Source organism: Ochlerotatus camptorhynchus, unplaced genomic scaffold (assembly GCF_037179485.1).
Source record: "Ochlerotatus camptorhynchus isolate MF236.1 unplaced genomic scaffold, CSIRO-AGI_Acam_v1.1 ptg000062l, whole genome shotgun sequence".
Lineage (NCBI taxonomy): Eukaryota > Metazoa > Arthropoda > Insecta > Diptera > Culicidae > Ochlerotatus > Ochlerotatus camptorhynchus.
The window spans coordinates 8,039,261-8,063,818 of record NW_027040552.1 but is presented as its reverse complement, the minus strand read 5'-3'; the positions used below and the strand labels follow the sequence as shown (position 1 = coordinate 8,063,818).

The window sequence follows — 24,558 nt, the reverse complement described above, 5'->3', positions numbered from 1 at the left end:
AACAATCTCCTACAAAAAAAAAGCACGTACGAAAAATAGATTCTTCTCTTTTTGCTTGTCGCCTTTCCAATAATTTCTTACTCCTAACCTCCTAAAATGTGAAAACGGAATACAGCGAGTTTTAGAAACTCCGAATTTTGATCATACACATACCAGTCGCCAGTCGATTATTTGAATATTTATACACCTTAAGTTTCCACGATTTGAATCACATGTCGCTTGTTTTTTTTTGCCTTAAACGCTAGAAATTTTTCTCGCTTTCTCTCGCTCTCTCTCTCTATCTGTGCTGTTTTGGATCCGTAAACCCAAATTAAAAAAAAAAAAAAACACAAAAGAGTAGACTGAGCGTTGACCAAAAACTTTTGGAAACACTCTTGCATTCACATTCATCATTCCCATTGTTCGCTTTCGCTCGCGCGCAAATATGTTCGACCATCAACCGCACTCATAAATATTGCTTGCTAATCGTTCACTTTTGCATCTGGGCCTATATGTACAGGTTTTTGAGTTTGCTTGCTTGTCCACTTGTCGTGTTTATATAAACTTCTAAATGGTTATTCTTCTGTATATATTTACCTTAAGCCTAGAAGAAAAACCTGATTTCATTCTTGTATTTTGACGCTCTCCTGGGAGGGAGAAAAGAAAACATCCACTTCCATTCCCTAGAGTTGTTTTGTTTTGTTTTGTTCTTTTTTTTAATTATTATTATTTGTTTCGTTTACCATAAGTCAATAACGGGAAATAACTGATTGTAATGCATTTGTCAATACGCAATTCCTAACCTCAAAAATGCTTGGCTTCCGAGGTTCGTATATAAGCTAAAACACGATTACACGCGAAAGAACCGAACGTTACTTTTTTCGTTTATCCTTTTTTTGTTTGATGTTTAGCTTTCTGCATTTACTTAGACTTAGAGAAATGAGATACAACTCGCTTGTCACAATCCTTACACGATTAAGATTTGCTTTAGATAATATTAAATGTGATAATGGACTTTTTCTTGTTTTGCTTTAGTTTACTCCGTCGAAAACGAAAAAAAAAAACATCTACACAACACGATTCAATAATATTCAAAACTGAAAACACTTTCCTTGATATAATGCACTCTGCATCATACGTAAACGAGTAACCGAAAAATATATATCCATAAAAAACATCAAAAAAATAATAAATTCCAAACTAAACACCGTCAGACAAAAAAATAATAATAATAATAATAAAACGCAATCGAACTAAATAACAGATTTGTAAAATTGCTCTAATTGTTGATATTGAGATAACTGAGGAAGTCGTCCGAGAAGAGCTGCATGGTCGACGAAGGGGCGGCATTGGCACTGTTGGTACCGTTGCCTCCAGTCACTGGAGGAGTGGTGGTGAGCCCACCGAGTCCTCCGAAGCTGGAACACGCACCGCCTCCACCGGCACCGACCGTACCAGCCAGCCGGAGCGACTTCAACACATTCCCCGAGGACGAAGACGACGACGACGACGTAGACGACGTCGGTGGAGCCCACAGGGAATTCAGCTTGCTGCTGTTACTACTACTACTGCTGCTGCTACAAGTACCGACAGTTGGAACCCCGGAGCCAATTTCCGTAGGTCGTAGCAGCTGAGAATTCGAACCCCACACATTGCCGCGCTCGGCATTCGGAATCATCCAGATCGAGCCGAGCGTTTCCGGATTTGCTTTCATACCTGAATTCTCCCAAATATTGGCGGAAAAGTTCGAGGACAGGGTTTGGGAGGGGATCGAGGGTGGACTGACCGCCGCCGTGGCCCATATGGAGCCGGAAGAATTACCGGAGGAATCTTTGCTAGTTGCGTACATACTGTTATTGTTAGTAGAACTAGACGGTTCCGTTACGGGCGCCGATGGTGACTTGATCGCTCCTGGAGATGGGCTCGGAGGAGGCACACCCCAGAGCGACTTGTTGCCCCAGATGATGTTCGACTGTTGCTGTTGCTGTGGTTGCGTGGTGTTGGCTGTGGCCCGGCCACTGCCGACGTTGGAGTCCCCGGTGAACGAAGCCGAAAAACCCGAATCGAAGCTACTGTTGCTCATCGCACTGCTGGTGCTGCTCAGATTGCGCAGCTCTTGGATGAACGAGTTCATCGCTGCCATGGAATCCGATGCCGTCGACGGTGGCAACGGTGGCGATGCTGGAGAACAGGTGCTATTGCTTCGACTGGTAGAGGACGAGGAGGTGGCAAACTGGGGTTCTACCACCTTGGGCGACTCCAACGGGGCCTCATGTTATGGCCACTGCTGGAACAGCTGCATCGGCTGTTTGGTGTAGCAGTAGGCCAACGGCTTGACGAAGTGGGTGTCCTGGGCATGACAGTACGGACACGACACGCTGTGACTGTAGTCGCTGAAGAAGTTGAGCCGCTGGTGCGGGTGCAGCAGCAGCTTGAAGCAGTTGTTGCACTGTGAAAGGGGTGAGGTTAGTGATCGGTCGCTGTCAACATGATTTTGGTTTGAGATTTTACCTTCAATCGTTCAGTGCAGCATGGCATCGCAGCGAATATATCGTAGGAGTACATGGTTCCCAGAACCAAAGATGACCCGTCCCATTTCTGGGCGCAGAATCTGGAAGAGGACGGAAGTGTGGTTCAGAATTGAGTTTACGATTGTGAAAAGCAATGGTTAGCTGTGGGAATGATTTACAGTTGTCGATTTGGATGAATTCGAGAAGAAAGTTAGATGATATGATATCTTTCAGAAAATATTCCTGGACATCATTGAAACACTTTCTGATCGGTCCTAACCAACGTATCTAACTGAAATTTTCATCTTCGATCAAGTTTTCTTTAATGAACCTTTGGTAGAATTGGATTTTTGAATACAATATTAAAATATTTTCGAGGCGAATGAATTTGTTAAAATTTAAAAATTAATAATAATAAAATTAAAATATTTTAAAATAATATTAAATCACTGGTAAGTTGTATCAGAAAGTGAATTTCAGTTGTTCATGACCCATCAAAAAGTGTTCCAGGGATATTCAGGAATATTTACTGTAAGATATTTGATCATTTGAATAGGTTTTCTTTAATGTACCTTCGGTAAAATGGTATTTTTGAAAATAATATTAATTTTTATTTAAATCACTGGTAAGTTCTATCAGAAAGTGCATTTCAGTTAGGTACGTTGGTCATGACCGATCAGAAAGTGTTCAAGGGATATCTCATGATGGAGTTTTCCAAACAGCACCATGCGTCTCCATAATTATTCAATATTAGTTCCAAATTTGTTCCGTCGAGCGGTGACCAGGCCCTACGTTGTGTCTAAAAAAAATCTCCGGATATACTTTTATAGGCACGTTTAAAACGCAACCGATTTTTCAATTTATTTCACATCCAATTACAAAATATCTTCCGAGAAACATTTCAAGTTTCATGCAACGATCAAACTGCGACTGACTACATTAAAAAGGTTATGCCTTCACGGCGAATGAGAACGACCCAAATTTTACTAATCGCTGAGTTCCTGCACTTTTGGCGATTATGAGTGAACTAAACTCAATTTTGGGTTGTTCTCATTCGCCGTGTTGATCCAACCCGCTTTTGCTCTGCTGCTAGTGCGCGCTTGTGTTGGTGCAAGTGCTACTCGCATCTGTCAATTAACGGGATTCGGCTACCTGATACCAACCAGAGACGATGTTTAATAAAGTGGACCCTACACGATTGCTTTTATTGACAATAATCGTATTGTCAATATATTCTATATTGAAGTCAATACATCGAGATTGACAATATTTCTGAATTCACATCATCAATATTATTGTCAATAATTCCCCTTCGCGTCAATATATTGATGCGTGTGGGGTTTGCTTATAAGACGCGCGAAGACTGAAGCGAACCCCACACGTATCAATATATTGACGCGAAGGGGAATTATTGACAATAATATTGATGATGTGAATACAGAATTATTGTCAATACCGATGTATTGACGTCAATATAGAATGTATTGGCAATACGATTATTGTCAATAAAAGCAAATGTGTAGGGTCCACTTGAAGCCAAAAGTTCCAATCGAACCGTCGAACGCGGTTCCAATCGAGCAATGTAAATAAACACGAGCGCTTCGCGAGGAAAGCGTGAGGAGTAGTGAGATTGGGGCCCATGCATTAATTATGTCACGCTAAATCGAGCAAAAAATTACCCCTCCCCCCCTATCGTGACGTTTTTCCTTTACCAAATGCATTGCTTGTCACAAAATCTTAGATCCCCCCTCCCCCCTTAGAGCGTGACATAATATATGCATCAACCCTTGCGAATAAAATTTAATTTTTGAGATTTAAATAATTATAATTAAGTTTGCGTATGAAAAGTGCAATTGGATGCTCTTTGACTTTTGGAATACAAATAAAACACAAATAAAATATTTAAAAATATTATTTTTAAATTACAAAGCCGTCGATTGACTGTCAAGTTTTTAATTACTGGATTTGTATGACTGATGAATACAAAGTCAGAACATTTTGATCCTATCATCTAGTTATACATCCCGTAAAAAAAGAACCATAGAGGCACAATGAAATGTATTGTAACCATACAATAGAATTTATTGTATTTTAAATAAATCATATTTTTTTTTCTCTGTTCGGGACATAACACTACTGCGACCAGTAATTTGATCTAGTGTAGTATATCCCGTGTCCTTAGTTTAGTGCATGTCGTAGCCCAAGTAACATTGCAGGTTTTATCGCGGTTTTATAGCAATCTACAAGTCTATATCATGGTCTATAGAACCCTCATAAAACCAAAATTGTTACTTGGGATTACTCCATCACTATTGAGAAATGATGAAGCATTCGGTTTTGATACAGTTGTCATTCTTGCCTTTATCGCAAAGAATCTATTCTAATTGAAAGGTCCCGCTATAAATATCATATAGTCTACAACGATAAAATGCCGGCGCCGGTGGTGTAGTGGTAAGCGTGACTGCTTTCTCACCCCAATGGGTCTGGGTTCAATCCCAGCCAAGGTCGATGGGATTTTTCTGAGGCATAAAAATCTCTGGTCACGTCTTCCTTCGGAAGGGAAGTAAAGCCGTTGGTCCCGGCCCATGTGTGTTGAATGAGTTCGATATCCTCCGCAGGTGTGGAAGCTGCCTTCCTGCACATTCGATTGCCGTCAATGGATGGCAATCGATGTTCGTCGATGATTGGCACTAGATTGCGGAACAGAGACCGACGTTAAATAAAGAAAAGAAGATACAACGATAAAATAACCATAGCATGTATTAAAGGATCTATGGTAAATGGGGAAATCTACAATAGAACAAGGGGGTTGCTATGTATCTTAACCATAAGAAAAATCACTTATTCCCGAACAAAGATGAGCCATTTACCATTAATTGTCTTGTTGTTCTATTGTTGAAAATTCTTAATAAATGGGACGTATTGTAAATCTATTGTAACAACAATATTTTAAGATTGCTTGAACAATATACGTACAATAAGATCGATAGTTGGCAATAGATTTTGATGTAATTGTATTTTATTTTATGGTTATTGTAAGGTTATTTTTTTCCGGGATAGCATCATCAAGGTAACCGGACTGTTATATTATTGTTATTCACCAGCTGTATTCTCGTTATGTTCTCACGAAATATGAACTTCAGTGCAACGAAAAACATATACTGAAGTCTTTTTTTACACGGTTTACACATACACTGAAGTCTTTTTTTACACGGTTTTTTTTACGCGGTTTTTTTTACACGGTTTTTTTTACACGGTTTTCCACGATTTACACGGTACGTTTTTAACGATTTCTCGACAACGATACCACCTATCGACTTGATTCCAATCACATTATCCGTTTCAAGCTTTTTGTAATCGAATGGCATACTTAAAAAAAAAATCACAATTTTTGGTGTAAAAACAGAAATTTTTAAAATATGTCTATATGGACCAAATCATGCTTTAATTACAAATGGCATCAAAATCCGATTTTTTAGAAACATTTAAGCATGCGAAAAATCAAAATCTCGTAGGTTTTTTTTTACACGATTTTTTTACACGGACCGTCCCCCGTGTAAAAAAAGACCTGAGTGTACAAAGGCCCCGTAACGTTGATCAAGGCGTTTCCGGTGTAATCTGTCAAGATAATGAATTTGGGGAAAAATGTCTAAAAAGGGATTTATCGATTACTTTTTAAAGGGACGTATCTGCTTTTGTAAACAATGCATTTGATCATCAGTTTGGTGTAACTGGTAGATATTCGCTCAAATTTAAAGTCACTCGAAGTAAACACAAAATTGTTGGTTGCCAAACCTTGCAGACAAAATAACTTTGTTGGCCGTGCAACCAAATTTACTTTTATTCTCTCCGCGCGTCTCTTATAAAACATCGTCTCTAATAACAACTACATTGCACCGTAAAAGTGTTGGGCGCAACACAATAAAACAAAGGTTTTTGGTCCTAAAATTGGGTAGAATGCACTCAAGTACAATGTTTTTATATGAAATCAGCCGATAATTTTTCGATAAATCCAATTCCGTGGTCAAAATTCATATATACAGTGGTTTAAGAAGTTTAGAATAAGCATTTAAGTGAAAATAAGAGAAACGTTAAAAATGAATTACAGATTCGTAAGGTATGCATTTGGTACATCACATTTCCGTGGAAATGTGGTCGATCCAGGCGGTCATTGCCGAAATCGTATGTTTATATGCTATTGTACGCTATTGGTACATTCCAAAACACGTATCAACTTTCATATTCGTTAAGTTTGTCCCGCTGGATGGATTGACGTGGTAATTTTCGGGTACACCAGAAAACTTTGGAATTTCCGAGAACTGAAGATTATCCACGACCATCTATGAGAATTGAAGATTAACCCGTAAAGTTTTGAGTTTATCGGAAGATCCAGATTTTATAATTTTTATGAAGATCCAGAAACTTTCGGAACCACACAAAACTTTAAGATCAGAGATCAGGGTACTTTGGGAACACTCTGAAGGATTTCGGAAATTATTCTAGTTTTTCTCAAATTCAGGGAGACCAGGCCGTTTCATAATTTGTGGGTATGGTAGTATGAAATACTGATTATTATTTCAAACTCAACTCTGTAGAGTATAGTAGTATACAGTAATCTGATGTAAGATTCTTAGAAGAACGCACCATAAATAGCCTCAAGAATGGCGAATATCTTTGGGTTCCTTGAGTTTCTTGGTTTCTGAAGTTCCGCCTCGGGCCTCCCATAGCTCAGTCGGTAAAAGGAGGTGGCTGGGTTCGATTCCCAGTCCAGTCTAGGAATTTGTCGGGTTGTAAATTTCTCGACTTCCCTCAGCATAGTGTATGATTGTACTTGCCACACAATTATACTAATGCAAAAATGGTACAGACATCGAAAACTCCGGTATTCCCAGAATTTTACAAAGTTTTAGGAGTCTTCGGAAAGTTATATGGATCAATCTTCCATTCACCTTCCACTATCCATAGAACTTAAAGTCTGACTATGTTTTACTACAATCAATTCTCTTTCATAAATTAGCTGAGTAAGTTAGATGAGATCTTTTGATAGTCATAAGTATCTTGATATACAAATCTGCTAACAACTTTTTTAAAAAAATTGTTAACACTAACTTCCGAATATTAGTATTATTCACAAATTCAACCAGAATGCTGAACGACAAATGTTTAAAAGCGGGCATGACCACTTGAACAGCGATTAAGTGAGGGTTTCCTGTGCCTTTGGCAATCCATGAAAATGACGCCTCTTTTCTTATTATTATTAAATATAGCGCCCGATTTCTAAACAAAGGTAGTTATTTTTTTGGATTGTCAATATTTCTTTACGTCTGAGCTTTTAAATGTATGCTTGGTTCGGTATATTATTTTTTCTAATGCTGTTCTCAAAGTTTTAGTTCTCGTCAGAATTCCTTTAGAACCATCAAATTCCGATTCTCATTGAATTGTTGGCTGGTAAATAGCTGGACAAAGCGTACCATTGATATCCCGCGTATCTGCGTATAAAATATATCCCAATGTGGTCATTAGCCTATTGTCCAGTAGCTCTTATCCCAACCTCCCCGCGGTGCCGGCTGGGGTACGAGTAACCATAGGAAAGATCGGGTAACCTTGGTCGTATGCTGACAAGGAAGGGTGCTTCTCTCTCCGGTAGACGTAGCCTAAACGAGCGTCTGTTCTCCATGTTAGGAGCGGCTGATCACCGTCCTAGTGCCAGCTTGGAACAGACAACAGAGCTGTGCACGATGGTCCTCCGGCGAGACAGGGGGTTGGTGCAGGCCCTACCGTAAAACTCAAAAAGTACAGGAAGCAAACAATGTAAATACGGACCGGAACAATCGGCATAGACCCAGGCAACGAATATGGACTCTCTCTATTTAGGGGGAAATAGCCGCATTCGTTCTGACTTATTGATGGTCAGCATGTTCTACATTGTAGCGCTGCAGGAGGTTTGCTGGAAGGGATCGTAGGTACATACGTATAACGAGGGTTATACCAGAGCATTTCTAGCTCAAATCGTTAAAAAAAATGTCAATTTTGTCTCGACCCCTTCTGATTTGAATGAAACATTGCTCACGTGTTCGCTGCTACTAATGGTTGCATTTTTCATTTAAATATGATTTTTTCCTCCAGAGTAACTTTTGAAAAGGGCGTATAAAAAAATTGATTATTTTTTTTTTCAAAAAATCATAACTTGAAAACTATTGCTCTGATCAAAACGGCATATGAGAAGAAGTTTTAGGTAGTTAAATTATCTTTGCGGAAAAAATACACTGAAAGAAAAAACTTCGTAAATTAGTATTTAAAAAACATAAAACGATGATTATCTCAAAACACCCCCCCTTCGATCTTTATAATTTTTTTTTTCAAGAAAATTGATGGAATACCCTTAAGTTTTGTGAAAAGTGTATGCTGGTAACTTCCTTCAAAAGAAATCTATAATTTTTTAAATTTTTGTTGATTTTTACAAGTTGATGAAAATGCATATTTTTTTGAAAAATAACAATTTATTTGGATTCTACGCATAATTTTCGATAACTTTGCATATAAAAACTTTTTTCCTAAGTCCAGCCGTTCTCAAGTTAATGCAAATTAAAAAAATATAATTATAACAATTTTCAACATTTTAGGCCATTTTCAAATGTTCGTCGAGATGTCCAGCAACGAGATTTTATTTCATGATTGTATATTAAAAAACAAACAATTCATTCTCAGATATGGTAGCTGTCAGACTTACTCGTTTCTATCTAGAGGCAGCGGAAGAGAAGCACGTTGATGTGGTCAAATGAAAGATTTGTTGAGATAAAAAACAGTATATATTTATTATTTTATTTTACAACTCATATTATTTGAATACACTGGAGTCGCTTTTTACGCGGGTGATACGTCCCGCGTAAAAAAAACCGCGTAAAAAAACCGCGTAAATTCCGGAATCCGCGTAAAAAAAACCGCGTAAATTCCGAAGTTCGCGTAAAAAAAACCGCGTAAAAAAAGACCGTGTAAGAAAAACCGCGTAAAAAGCGATATACCGCGTCAATTCTGAAATCCGCGTAAAAAAAACCAAAATCCGCGTAAAAAAAAACCGCGTAAATTCCGGAATCCGCGTAAAAAAAACCGCGTAAATTCCGAAATCCGCGTAAAAAAAAACCGCGTAAAAAAAAACCGTGTACAAAAAAACCGCGTAAAAAGCGACTCCAGTGTACATTGAATAATTTGGGTGTATCGTTTGAATTAGAGAATATTTTTACTGCAATTTGGTTGTTTGAAACTGGAATATAGCAATGATATTTTCGAGTTCCAGGAATTGGTTTCACTTTCTTAAAAATTGGATCAAATTCCGTGTCAGCCTTTTTGTATTCTTCCGTAGAAACATAACAAAATGACATTTTTGTTTGAAGATCTTCTTTACGACTATTTGCCCAGTCGTACAGTTGTTCAGGGTTCGTTATAGGGTGCTCGTGTTGCTTAGCTAAACTTGCTCTGGTTGCCATTCTCTTAAGGGTACCGCCAATCGCATCACAATGACCTTTGCCGTGTGAAGTTGCAAAAAAATGCCATTCAATTTCTACATTATGCTTATCTTTAAATCCACAGAGGCTAGCAATTTTTTTATGTTTTTGTATTGTGAAAATACAAATACACTTTTGGACTGTTATTTGCAACTTTAAAAATTCTAATAATTTTGAGATAAACAACTGAACTACTGTTACTGTGTCATGCTTTGAAATTGATTTAGGTAGAGGTTTACAACACTTGAAATTGTTATCCATCGTAAAAAACTACTTGCTTTTTAACTTGAAACGCTAAGAGAGATGAACTGAATGGAACAGGTGAAGATCGTCCCAATATATATATATATGTAGCAGAATAATTACAATGTTGACATTATACCTATCTTCATTAGGTACAATTGATTATAGCAAACTTTTTTAAGTGTGAGTGTAAGAAGCCTCCACGGGGTGCCTTTTTATGTAGTTATGATATCGCGGGATGAGCTCTTAAGGCACAATATGGTATACGTCAGAGAAGTACCTAGAGAATTTATCTCAATTACAGGTTTAATAACATATTTGTTTACCTGTTTATGTTTTGAGCCTCTGTTATGACATACACAATTCTATAAAGGTATACAACTAATAGAGGACAGAAAAAAGGCACATGACTGGGTTTGTTGATTATTTGGGTATATTTGAGAGTATTTACTTATAAACGTGTTTCTTTTCCGCTGCGTCTAAATAGAAACGGGTAAGTCTGACAGCTACCATATTTGAGAATGAATTGTCTGTTTTTTAATATATATTCATGGAAAAACATCTCGTTGCTGGACATCACGACTAACATTTGAAAATGGCCCAAAATGTAGAAAATTATTATAATTTTTTTTTTAAATTGCATTAACTTGAGAACGGCTGGACTTAGGAAAAAAGTTTCTATATGTAATGTTTTTGAAAATTATGCGTAGAATCCAAATAAATTACTATTTTACTAAAAAATATGCAATTTCACCAACTTGTAAAAACCAACAAAAATTTCAAAAATTATAAAAAAAAATATAAGAAAGTTACCAGCATACACTCTTTACTAAATATTAGGGCATTTATTCAGTTTTCTTGAAAAAAAAAATTATAAAGATCAAAGGGGGGGTGTTTTGAGATAATCACCGTTTTACTTTTTTTAAATACTAATTTACTAAGTTTTTCTTTCAGTGTATTTTTTTCCGCAAAGATAATTTAACTACCTAAAACTTCTTCTCATATGCCATTTTGATCAGATCAATAGTTTTCAAGTTATGATTTTTTGAAAAAAAAAATAATCCATTTTTTTATACGCCCTTTTCAAAAGTTACTCTGAAGGAAAAAATTATATTTAAATGAAAAATGCAACCATTAGTAGCAGCGAACACGTGAGAAATGTTTCATTCAAATCGGAAACACTCATGACCAACCGGTTTGCGTTTTGGGCTGGAAATGCTCACCATCTACCAAGTTGCATATGATGATTTCGATTGGCCAAGGAAGGTTTTCGTTACCGATTCAGACTCGCGATCTCCTTATTTTACTGCCCTTGCGTCCACTGGAAAACCTGTGCAGCACGCGCAGTCCTATAAAGTAACCACGTAGAAGCCCTCTATACGGACTCTAGCAAGGCATTTGACCAAATTGACATACCAATGCTACTCATCAAATTGAAAAAAAATTGGAATCGAGCCAGGACTCCTTTTTCTTAACTCTCAGTTGGAAATTTCCGTGGAAATCGAACAATCTAATTAGAATCAATTATCTTCAGATTAAGATAAGATCGGAATTCACTAGGATTTGGTGTCAGAATTCCTTTCGGGTTCATGTCAGGATTTTCTGGAAATTGTGGTTAAAATTCCATTAAAATATTTATTACTAATTCTATGAAATCTTCATCAGAAATTATTTTAAAATTAGCTTAGAATTGCTCTAAAATTCTCTATATTCATGGTGCTCTAGGATTTCCTTTTAAAATTGAAATAGAATTCGCTTCAGAATTGCCACGTAATTTTAATTGAGTTCACCTGAAGTTTTCCACGCAAAGTCCATGGTATTTTTTAAATAATTATCTTGGAATTATCTGCGGCATTTCTAAAGAATACTTTCTTTAATTTCCTTGGAGTCCTCTACCATTATACCAATTTTCATCAAAATTCCCTGAAAAGTTCTTCTTAATAAATCTTGAATTATTTTTCAAACATGGCATATTGGAAATTTGAAAAGTCCGAAAACTTCAGCATTTATGTAAGTTCTAATCACATTTTTTTTTCGAAAATTCGGTATTGTTATCCGAAGGAGATTCCTCGGCTTTATCGCTAAAACACTGCAAAGCCTTTTCCATTTTTATTCCCCTGGAGAAAATCCAAGATTTTGTTTCAGCAATTATGGAGCACGATATTTTTTATTAATTCTGAAAAATGATTTTGCCGGTAAGTAAGTCTTGCTCTTCGGCCTCTGGTGTGTATTTCATTAAATTTGCATTGAGGGAATTGATATTTTAAAAATACAATCATAACAATGTTTTCATTTTCTTGAAAATACACACCAATCCCCTCATCCATCATAAAGCCCCGCAACGTGGTTGAATCACCTTTTCGTGTTAGATCTACCACCGATTCCTAGTTCTGGCTACTTCAAACTAGGGGAACAGGATTTTTCAGTAATCAAAGGAACACATCTTAGTCCTTGTTACTTTTTATGCCTTGTTGATAGTGAAAAGTCTTTGGGTTGCCTGGACCGAGGATGATCTTGAATCAAGGAAAAAAATAGTAAGTCTTCATCTATGTGATTTCTAAACTTCTATTCGTTGTTCCCTAGTTTGAAGTGGTTAAGACTAGGGTTTTGATGCATGGTCATTATCAATTATCATTCCTTAATTTTGTTGCTAAGGAATTCAATTTTGACTGACAAAGAGGCGCACCTTTGGAGGGTGTTCCAACACTACGAAGAGTATAAATAGCGGGACCTTTCAATTAGAATCGACTCCTTGCGATGAAGGCAAGAATGACAACATTAATAGTGATGGAGTAATACGACATGCACTAAACTAAGGACACGGAATATAGGGGAAATTGATGTAATGTCGGCCTAAGTGTCCCTAATTTGGGCCCAAACATAAATTCAGCAATCGACTAAATTTTCAATAGCAACCAAAAATATCCATTAGTACCGTCCCAATGACGCGTTCATCTAGATAAAGCGATGGGCCCAATCTTAGATCCATAGGCCAACATTAGATCCATTTCCCTTACTACAATAGATCAAATCACTGGTCGCAGTGGTGTTAGGTCCCGAACAAAGGAAAAAAGGCGTTAGGTAGAGGAGTGCGCATTTGATTAGTATTATCGCATTAATGGCCCTTCGCTCAATTGCCCCCCAAATTTATTCAGTTTAAAACGAGAAGGTTAGGCCAAATTCAGGTAATGTCGTCACTCCCCCAGATAGATATGAACACATTTATATATATTTTTAAATCTTGTATTCGAAGCAATAACGTAATGAAACGAACAATTAAGTTACGTTATAACGAGATATGACAGTGAATGTCCAGGAACTATAGGATACTTTAGAAAGCTCAACAGAACATGCACAGCCACAGCAAGCCATTCATATTATGAAGGACTCAACAACATGTGCTTCCAGTGCTAATAACCTGCAAGTTAGTTCTACCTGATGCTTCAGAACTCTTAAAAAATACTCCTCAGCTGATTCAACCGCAACTCAATTTCGTCATCAGAAAAACTCCTCGACAAACATTCCCATAAACAACAAACAAATTCAACAAGTGTCCTGCCCTCAATATCCATTCAACCAGGCTGATGACCCTTAGCGTTACCGTCAGCATCATCGTCGTCGTTGCCAGAGAGCCCAGACACTGAGCCAGCCGCCGCCAAAAAACGGCAGTCATCAATCATAACCTCTCGTTGCTTCTTTTCGGTAAGTTACTTTAGGGCTATAATTATGGCAATTATGACCAGTAGCAACCGACTACCCGCCGTCCATTACAGAAGGCGACTTCTTTGGTTGAAATGAATATTCAAATTTGGATTTTCCTATGATTTTTTTTTTCTCTTCCTCCTACAACAAATTGACCGAAACAAGCGAGAGTGTATATTTTCCATGAAATTTAATTAGAATGATAATCTGGTCCCTGTGGGCAAGGACCTTCCCTAAAGTGTGGGACTGGGATGGGGGAAGGTGTCAAATTAATGACCACTCCGAACAGCTGTTTTTTCGGTGAATCAAAATCACAATAATAATAATTACCTGCATCGTACAACTCGGCTCTGCTCGATGCCATCCAGACACGCCATGCAAACCGACGTCAGATATTGGACACGATTCTCGTATTTTACCTGCGAATCGAAGGAAGGATGAAAGAAAAAAAAACATGGTTATAGGTACGTATCGTTATTAAATCATCAGCGATTTTACGAGCGTTTGATTTTTTTTTTGCCCTACACACTCCCACGAGAGCACAACGCCGACGACGATGACGACGACGACGAGATGGCGCTGCGGTGCTCCTAATTTGCATAACCGCCGTGAAGCGCGTCGCCAAGTCTCATTACACTGCTAATTTAAGTTTTGAGGTTAGGTTGTGCTCTTTGCGGATTTGATCTCCCTTTCAGAGAAGCTACCAGCTAACGATATCATTAATTATACGTCGCTAACTTTGTCTTGTGGGTTGAGCGGTGCGGGCGACGCCCGTAAAGTAGCGTCATTAGAGAAATATTTTATTCGACCATAATTTCACCCAAATTCGATACAGTTGCTTGCAATAAAACCCAACACCGACGCGATATAATCGCTTTCAGACGCTTTTTTCTCCTTTTCTCACTGCACGTCCGGTTTCACTTCGTTTCCGCTACCGCAGCGCTACCCTTTGGCTACCCGCTGGAACACAAGGACGCCCAGAAGAGGCTAGACGACCATGCACAGCACACACAAAAGGCCTTTGTGTGTCTGCGCGCGCCTTTATGCACACAGCCGTCGGACGTCGTCTGGCTCGTCGGCCGACGACGGTATGGAATCTAGGTCAATGGTGGCTGCCGGGCGTTAAATTTAAACGTTACTACCTCCATCACTATGATGGCAGGCAGGCAGACAGTGACGTTGATAATCACACACAAAGTTCAACGTGCCCCTGAAAGTAGGCTCACTGCCTTGTTCCCATCCACGGTTGGGCTCAGTCGGTCCCGCATGAATGACGGAAACTCGGGTGAAAGCAATCTAACGAGAATCAATATTTGTAATGGCTGATGAGGTGGAAGGATATGCGCCAAAGGAAGAAAGAACCTGCCCGAGGAAGGTGGAAAGAGGGGCGCCAATGCAAACGGAAAGTGAAAATGTTTTTCCGTGGATGGCGCAGACACGTTGTCTGACAGCTGATTGCCACCTCCGACGCCGCCCGAGCCCGTGATCAGACGAGAGAGAGAGAGTGTAGGAAAAAATAGCGATGATGGATGAGGCGAATGAGTTGCATACATTCGGGGTAAGCGAGATGCATCAACTACAGTGGGTGGCAAAATTTAGATCTTTTTGTACGAAGATTTAAAGCACCCATTACACATGTCAATATATTGACAAACATTGTATTGTCAATTTTCCTTACAATATTATCAATACATAAATATTGACAACATTAATGACAATACGCTAAAGCGCTCGTTACACGGGTCAATATATTGACAGAAAATTGACATACTGACAATATTATTGAAAATGTAATATTGACGACGATGGATTGATGCCGAGTATTGTCGAACAACTGATTTTCATTTCTCTTGTCAATATTCTTCCCCTACCCAAGAGGAGGGAGAACGTACGTCATTTAGATCGACTGACTCACAAGCACCTTCGCTCATGCAGCGAGATATGCAGTGTTGCCATTTGGTTAAATTTTCGTGTGTGATATGCAATCGATTTCAAACTAAATAAAAAAAATGTATCTTTTTACAGTCACCAATCACCCAGGCTTCGTTTAAATCGATGTACATTTTCTACCAAAGCACTAGCATAATCATGTTATTTTTTTACTTTGAAATAAAATAAATACTATCAGCGTTTCACATACCTACATGTACCGTAAATTAATTATTATATGCATGATTTTCATTTATGAATATTTACCAAAACATCAGCATGATAGTTTCTATTTGGGAAACTGCGTACCGTTAACGTGGGGTATTCCACACGTATAGTAATCCGCGCACTCGATTTGATTAAATTCTATCAATTTGGAAGTACATGTCCTGTGTATTTTCTGTGTCCTGTCAAAAAGTTACAATTTGGTATATGAATGACAAATCCGTGGATTTACAGCTCACGCAGAATAACCCACGTTCACGAGACATCCTATGTTAATTAATAAACTATATGTGTGGTCATAAGTACAGTTTATATCACATATCACATTAGTTGACTTTACTAATCATCAAAAGTAGTTTGCCAGAAAGTATAAGAAGATTTTCATCATGATAAAACAAGTGTACCATTATGATAAAACTAAGCATTATGGGGGTTACTCCGAGAGTCGAAGTGACTTTTGTATCTAGTGAAGTAAGAAAAGTCACGTCGTGGTAACGTCGAGGGCCACGCAATACAAAGAAGCGGTGCGTTGAAGTTAAAATGTAATCAAAAGTACTTAAAGTAATTAATGCGTTTTGAAGTAGTACTGACGGTAATTAAAACTATCTATCCGTAATTAATGTAATTAAAAGTATTGAAAATGTAATTAATGTACTTGAATTACGAAATTTCGACTGTAATTAATAGAGTTAAAAAATAGTTAATGTTCTACATTTTGTAATTAATGTAATTAAAGCAGTAGTTAATGGAATTAATTTAATTAGAGCCGTTGCCTGCGTTAGAGTTAAAGGTTATTGCGTGCCCCTAGGGTAACGTGACTCTCCATTTGATTTGCATCTCACTTCACTAGTGACAGAAATCACTTCGACTCTCGGAATAACCCCCTATATGTATGGGTAACATTAGGTAAACATTATTGTTCTAACGAAACAGGAGAGTTCAGTGTTTAATATCTCTGTGTCTCTTGTTTAATGCTATGCTATACCTATAACTAATGCTATAACTAATCACCTAGTTCTTACATCATTCTGAGAACTTAAGAGTAGACCTGGAATAGATCATTATTTAACACTATTTATTCTAAAAATCCTGAAAATTAATTTGAAAAAGGCAAGTATAAATAAATGTTGGGTGAAAGTTGTTTCTATATACATCCACTAAACCAGGACTCCGCTGTTTTGTTATTATTAAACAACGGAGCTGTTCGGTAAAAGTTTACAAATCAGTGAAAAATTAAAAAAAATTGGAAATTTATACCAAAAATGTTCGGACCAAGTTAACCTCTTTTGAACGATACAAAACCAATTCGTAGATTTTATTGATTTCCTTCGAGTAACGGTAATTTGAAATTTTTCCAATTTGTTCAGCTGTTCAAAAACCCGGCAAAATTTACCGAATTCAGTGTATAGCTAGTATGTTCAATACATACAAGTTCAGCAATCGTTTCTGTTTGGACCCGAATGCAAACATGAACTCTAAACACACTTTCTTTCGCTGATCCATGTTTCTTGTGTGGGGAAATTGAGGCAAGTAACATTGACTTCAATACATTGAGGTCAAAAAGACTTCTAACGTATTGCCATTAATGTTGTCAATATTTGTACATCGATGATATTGATGGTGAAATTGACGGTTTTTTGTCAATACATTCTGAGTACTGACAAAGTGAAATTAAAATCAGCTTTTCGTCAATATTTGACATCAATCAACGTCTTCAATATCACCTTTTCAATAATATTGTCAGTATGTCAATTTATTGTCAATATATTGATATGTGTAATGGGCGCTTAAGGGTCAACGGTTTGACAGCTTGAAACGAAAAAAACGCAGTCGGCTCTGCCCGCGAACGGTTGGTGTTGTTTTCGCTGGCGCTGATTTCAATTTGTTTTCCGCATATTTTTTAATTGTACCAAGTCAAAAAACAAAACAAAATATTAGTTTTCGCGTGTGGATAAGTGTAAATTAAGATCTATCACGTTTTAAGAAGCTTTTTAGTGATGTTGTAATTAACGTGGAAACTCTGGGACAAGAATTTGTTTCGAGAAGCTGTGTTGCTGTGGTATCGCGTTGGTCGGTTTTTATTTTCGCTTGTTTTAGGTGCTTTTCCTCCCTCACAAACTTCGTATGTGATTCAAAATGTTGTGTTCGGTTGTAAAAACAACGTGGAAGATTTTTTTTTTTTCGATTACCGCGAGTGAGCAAACCGGAGACAGCATTAGGTGAGATCCATCTGATTAAAAATCAATCATAAATGCATGTTTCCATATATTACTAAATACACGCCAGATTTCGAAGCATCACATTTCGAAACCTGGAAGTGTGTTTTCAGTACCATTATTCATATGATAACAGTAGTGTTTACATGCGGGGCTTATTTTAAGTGAACGTAACATCGGAATGGACTCATCGATCTGATAACCATGACTTCACAAAAAAAAATGTGGTCCGTACCACCAGAGATCATTCGAAGCAAGTAATTGAGGAGGTTGTCCACGACTGACAACATCAGCAGGGTTTTCATCAGATTGGATGTAATTCCACTTGGCATCGGTGGAATGTTCAATAATTTCTGCAACTCGATTGCGAACAAACGGGTTTAGTTGAGCAAGAGGTTTTTTTTTCAACCACGCAAGAACGATCTGACGGTCCTTCCAAAAATTAATTGACTGGAATTCCATTTTCCACAGCCGGAACAACATTCACAAACAGTCGAGTAAGCAAACAATGCTGCACACAGTGCAGATCGAGGAATGGTCAGTCCTTTGAAAGGGGTAATTTTGGACTTACTACAGACGAGAGAAATCTTTACTCCATCATGGGTAACAGAACGGATGCATAAGCAAGCTCCAGAAGCATAACTGCAAAACCATGAACCTCGTAGTAAGTTGCATCAGAAGCACCAAAATATCTTGGTATTTTGGTTTGGTGCATGTAATTCAGATCGTCACGAAACGTGGTTCAAGTTCGAAGCAATTTACTACGAGGTCGATGATTTTGCAAATGCGCAAACTTTGTAAATTCACATGAGGCACATTGAAATATTTGTTGGACATAGTTGAAACATACATGAAGGTATTTAATACTAAATTCAATTGCATTGAATTTTCCTTGTTTGTGTGTCTTAAAATGGAAGTCAAACGTTCAATTGGAATTAATTTAATTTTCAACGATCAACGATATAAATTTATATGAACCTGTAAATTTCACCTCTAATTAATTGAATTTCAGATCTTTAAACATGTAATTTTATATTTACAAACCTGCTCCAGTTTGTAGTTGAAAATTTCGTAATATTTTTATCTGTGTAGACACTATTTTTAAGTTTGAAATTCAAAATGTTCTTAAAAGTCTCAGAATTATGTGTTTGTTAATTTATCGAAGGGAAGTTGGCCCAATTCATAGATTGAGCTTAGAAATCCTATTTTATTCTACGGAATGAAATTCGAATCTTCAGATTAAGAAATTCTTTGAAGATAATATGCTAAACTAGTCAATAGTTTGGGTCTAGGCAAGTTTTTCACATTCTCGAACTTTGCGAGATTTCTGAATTCAAATATGACGCATTTAAACATTAAATAAATAATCATGGCTCTTAGATGAAATATCAGGATTCTGTTACTTCCCTTCAGGTATAGAGTTATGATGAGAATGCCAAATTCTATGGAGAGTTTTATAGTGATTCTGTGTAGAACAACCAAAGAAATTTGGCTAGAAATTTCTGGTAATCTAGAGATGCATTTAAAGAAAATGTTAAGGAAAACGAAAGTTCAATTTCAAACAAGTTCTGACGACTATTATGGAGATTATGAGTAGAATTCGAGAGAACTTTATAGCAAATAGGAAGGGATTTCAGGGAGCATTATAAGGGAATTCGTTGTTAAAACTTAATGGTGATAAAACTGACTACAATCCTGATGATCACCTACGGCTTAAATCTCTTTAATGTTGATAAATCAACAGATCAAAGAGAAATTCTGAGGAAAGCTGATTAGAAATATGGATAATAGTTCCAATGAAATGCAAGCTTTGCAGAATTTCAAGCTAGTTTGAAGATAGTTTCAAGAGATTTCATAAGAAATTTGAGGGAATTTCATGGAATTTCCGGTAGGGTTTCGTAAGAGATTTTAAGCATATTTCCAATGAAACTTGAGTACTCTTCCAGGATGTTCGGGTTAAATTTCCAAAAGAAATTCTACGGAGAGTTTCAAAAGAATTCCAAAATTTCTTCGGGAGATCCCCTCTAGGGTATTTTGAGAAGAATTCCATAGAAAATCTAAGAATAATTATCATGGAATTTTGAGGATTTCAAAGCAAATTTTGGTAAAATGCTATTCTAAATTTTAAATGCCATGTCAAGAAATGTCCGAAGAATATTCTAAGCGAATTATTAAGAAATTATTTAAGCCAAATTAAAGCAACTTTTTCAGTTATTAACAACATAAATGAGCAGTTCAGGTCAAATAGCATAACAAATTGAATTTTTTCCTGGACTTTCTCAAATCGGAGAGGGTCGAGTTTTGTCAATTTGTCATTTGGCATGGAGCTGCTCAAATGTAGAGCAAATTTCAAGAGTTTTTTAGACGGAATTTCATACGTGTTCTGAACAGACTTTCAAGACTGTTATGGAGAAAATTTTAAAGAGAATACAATTTTCCAGGGGAGTACTGAAATTAAAAGACATTCTGAAGGCATTTTGGAATGATCCTAAGGAAATCAATGATAAGTTTTTCTTCCTTGATTTTTTCCGTCGATCTTGTTTTCCGTGCTGAGCCCCAATGCTACCAACGTCAGGAAGGCAGCTACCACACCTGGACCTTACCTATCGACCCATCAGCTCATAGACCGGTAACCAACGGCTTTACTTCCCTTGCGAAGAAAGGCGGGATCAGAGATTTTATTCCACAGACTGGGATTGAACCTAGGCCCTTTAGAGTGAGAGGCAATCACACTTACTACTACACCACCGGCGCCACTAGCCTTGGGAAGTTTGCGAAGATATGATGAGATAAGGTTCAAAGAAATAATTTAGTAATTTAAAGCATTGGAATTTTTTCAAGATTCTGTGCACATATATTTAAGATCCAGGATCAACTAAGATTCACCAATTCTGAGACTTTGATTGAGAACAAATTTCAAGATGCAGGTTTTACAAAACTTTTATGATTACTTTTCCATCACTGATGGGACTACAGATTTCAGAAAAGTGTGAAAATCCTTGCGGCGTAAAAAGTTTTCAACGTTCAAACATTGATAAAAATATTTTAAATGTCAGACTCTGAGATATTGAAAGAATGAAAAAGACTCCGCTATTGAAGAAATATTCAAAATCCTACTAAGAGAAATATTTGTGATGTCAAAAATAGAATATTTTATTTTTTAACAGAATTCGATTAATATAGGTACACACAAATATTGTAAGGTTACAATCAAATTGCGGGTTGCTTTCAACTCCCGATTTCCAAGCCGGAGATAATTCTGTAGCTTTGAGACGTTCTGTTGCAGAGCTTCTCGGGTCGGTTTATCCGGGGCACGTTCATCGCTTTGCGGACGGATCGCGGTCGCGAGCTGGAGTTGGACTCGGAGTGGCAGGACCGAACACTAGACGCAGCCATCACTCCGGCAGATCAACCGATCCTCGTATTAACTGACTCACACTGCGTCATCCAAGCGCTGGAAGCCGAAGCCCCGAGCCACCCCTGGATACAAGCCATTACACGGTACGCCCCACCTTCAACCGTGGATTCCCAGACACTGCGGTGCTCCTGGAAACGAGGCTGCGGACAGAATGGTGGGATCTGGTGCACCGCTACACTAGGAACGTACCCCTCCTAGACGTCAGGCGTTGGATTGTGAATACTATTATGGAAGCCTGGCAGCAGGAATGGTTCCAGACGCGTACCACTTTCCTGAGGAAGATCAAAGAAACCGTACGCTCCTGGCTGGACAGCCAAAAGTACAAGGACCAGCGGATGCGAGGATTTCCTGTAATTTCGGTGGGACACCTATCCGTAAGGTTTATTCAATTTGCAGCATTCCCGCCTCGTTGGAACACGTGCTGTGTGTCTGCCCGGAGTTCCAGAAGCTACGCGAACAACATGGACTCCCGGAGAACGTCAGTAATCTGCTTGGCTACGACCTCTCGACGTTGGCTGCGCTGATCGCCTTTCTGAAGGACGCCCACTTATATGATCAAATCTAGCCCCCCGTCGATGGCTGCACTGATCGTGTTTTCCTCACCTTTTTATTTTTTTCTGCTGTCGGGGTTTCTCCGCCGGACCGGGCTCTGTCTCCTACGGTGAAGCTCTACCTTGTTCGCGCACCCAGTCCTCACCACAGCCCCGATCTAATCCTCTCTTTACATTGAGTTTTTAAAATGTTGTCTGTCTCATTCCTTTGGGTAATCAGACCTAGTTATACGTCACGTTAATGTCAAATTGAAACCTATTTTTTTAGGCAGGATCTAGTCCGACCATCTGCTGTATAACGTGACGAACTAGTCTACGGCTAAAAATCACGGTTATAAAAAAAGAACTCCCGGTGTTCCCGGCTCAGTGACCACTCTGCGGAGTTACTCCGGGAATGTCTAGAAACTTCGTCGGAAATTTTTGTAATCCTGGTCTGAAGTGAATGCAATAGCTCTGAGAACGTTTGGAGTATCCGTCGGGAACGTCTGGAATCCAAAACAGGATTGTCTGGAATCTCCATCACACATCAACAATATCCAGAAACACTTCGGGAACATCTTGAATCTAAAAAATCTAGAATCTCCATCAGTGACGTCTGAAATTACCGTCGGAAGCATCTGAAATCCCCATTAGCAACGTATTGAATCCCCATCGGAAACGACTGGAATGTCTGCAATTTGATGGAATCCTTGTCAGGAATGTCTGGAGCCGCTTCGGGAAAGTCTGGGGTATCCGTCGGGAACGTCTGAAACCTCAATCGGATACTGCTGAAAACCTCATAGGGAATGTCCAAAATCATTGAATTGTGACAGGCCAAGCTGAAGGGTCGCAGTCAGTAAGTTGCGTCTGATGATAGCTAAATACAAGTAAGCCAAAACGCGTTACGCAAATAATGCTGTTTTACAACGTCACCGAAAAAGCCAATCAAATTTTTTTCAGAGTTGAGAGGAAATTCTATACCAATATCAACATGAAGCTTTAGGTGATAATTTGGTCTCGATGAGTCTCATCGTCGCCCACTGGTCACCATAGCCGGTCGAACCCCAGACGAAACTAGATCCGCACTACCGTTCATACTGGCGACAACGCTCTGATGAGACAACGAAACCTTACCCCCAAGCTCCTCAACTGATCCTATCCTTCGACAATGTACCTCTCTAACCTCGAGTAAGCCGCGAGTATTCGTCCCAACTCATACTAGACATAGAATTAAGAGAATTTTGTTACAAACAAAGAACAATGAACTATCGGCTCCGTAAGGCTAACGCGATCGAGCCTTAGAAATAAACGAACTATTTAAAAAAAAGTGATAATTTATTAGCTAGAGAAAGATCTGACGAAAATAGATTGATAGTTCCGCTAGAGTACGGCAATGTGAAAATTGAACAGAAGTTGAAATTGAGCGAAGAGCCATTAATGCGACTATACTCATCCAAAGCGCACTCCCTTAACTAACTCATTCAATGATAGATGAGAGGATTTGAGGTTTTCCCGCAAATCCACAGGCAAAAGTATGCGCGTTTGACTGCTCATATGCTCTCTGCGGCTGTGGAATTGTTCTAGCGACGTTTATCACTACCCAAAGCCCTACGTTGCCGAAAGCATTTCCGGGAATATCTGGTATCTGGTAGGACATGAGGAATCATCACCGGGAATATCTGGGATTCTTTTCGTGAACGTATGGAATCTCCGTTGGTAACGTTCTAGAATGTTTATCGGGAATGTCTGGTCATGCTTGGCATACACAGTTTTGGTCTCTCAACTGCTCATTTGCTAATAACTTTGCACACAGTTGACGAAACATAGCTTTGAAGCAGTAGATAAAATAGAGTTTAAGCTTGTTATATATACTAAAAAAAGTAGTTTTTAATTCTAGTAATAAACTGTATTTGTTTTTGCGTTGTAAAAATGACGTGCGAAATGCTCGCTGCACATCTCGGACTTTGAGTGTAAACATTCATTGGTGTTGATTCAAATGCTAAGATTTACTTGCTCTTTGCAGATCCATAGTAAAGGGTGATACGGTCAAAATTTGGTCAAGGGAAAACGCGTGTAAATCGGTGAAATCGTTTATTTAAAAAATCAAATTAAATTTCTTTTTCAAGTTCAATTAGTATAAAATTCAGGCAAAATATTCAGTTAGGCTTCCGCTTTTCCAAATCCGAATTGCCGGGCCTTACGCTTGACCCCTGCCATCAGATTTTGTACAGCCACCTTGTCCACCTTCTTCGCCGCAGAAAGCCAGTTTGCCTTGAACTGCTGCTCGCCCTTAGCAGTTTTTTT

At 38.2% G+C, this 24,558-nt stretch overlaps 2 protein-coding genes across 2 annotated transcripts in view; both read right to left on the bottom strand.

Annotated features, from left to right (window-relative positions):
- Nucleotides 1-870: 870 nt before the first annotated feature.
- LOC135696865 (uncharacterized protein DDB_G0271670-like) lies at nucleotides 871-2,150 on the bottom strand. The gene has a single exon (XM_065216404.1). The coding sequence runs from the start codon at nucleotides 2,120-2,122 to the stop codon at nucleotides 1,259-1,261; it is 864 nt and encodes a 287-aa protein (XP_065072476.1). The 5' UTR covers nucleotides 2,123-2,150; the 3' UTR covers nucleotides 871-1,258.
- A 104-nt stretch (nucleotides 2,151-2,254) lies between these two features.
- LOC135696833 (headcase protein-like) overlaps nucleotides 2,255-24,558 on the bottom strand; it is a 396,033-nt gene continuing 373,729 nt past the window's right edge. The window contains exons 4-6 of the mRNA XM_065216348.1: nucleotides 14,267-14,355; nucleotides 2,491-2,590; nucleotides 2,255-2,428 (exon numbers count right to left, since the gene is read on the bottom strand). Of these exons, the coding sequence (XP_065072420.1) occupies nucleotides 2,255-2,428; nucleotides 2,491-2,590; nucleotides 14,267-14,355 (363 nt within the window). The remainder of the gene's footprint in view (nucleotides 2,429-2,490; nucleotides 2,591-14,266; nucleotides 14,356-24,558) is intronic.

Bases quoted from the DNA above. Each gene is read 5' to 3' on its own strand.
- LOC135696865 (XM_065216404.1), bottom strand. From the start codon at position 2,122: ATGGCAGCGATGAACTCGTTCATCCAAGAGCTGCGCAATCTGAGCAGC.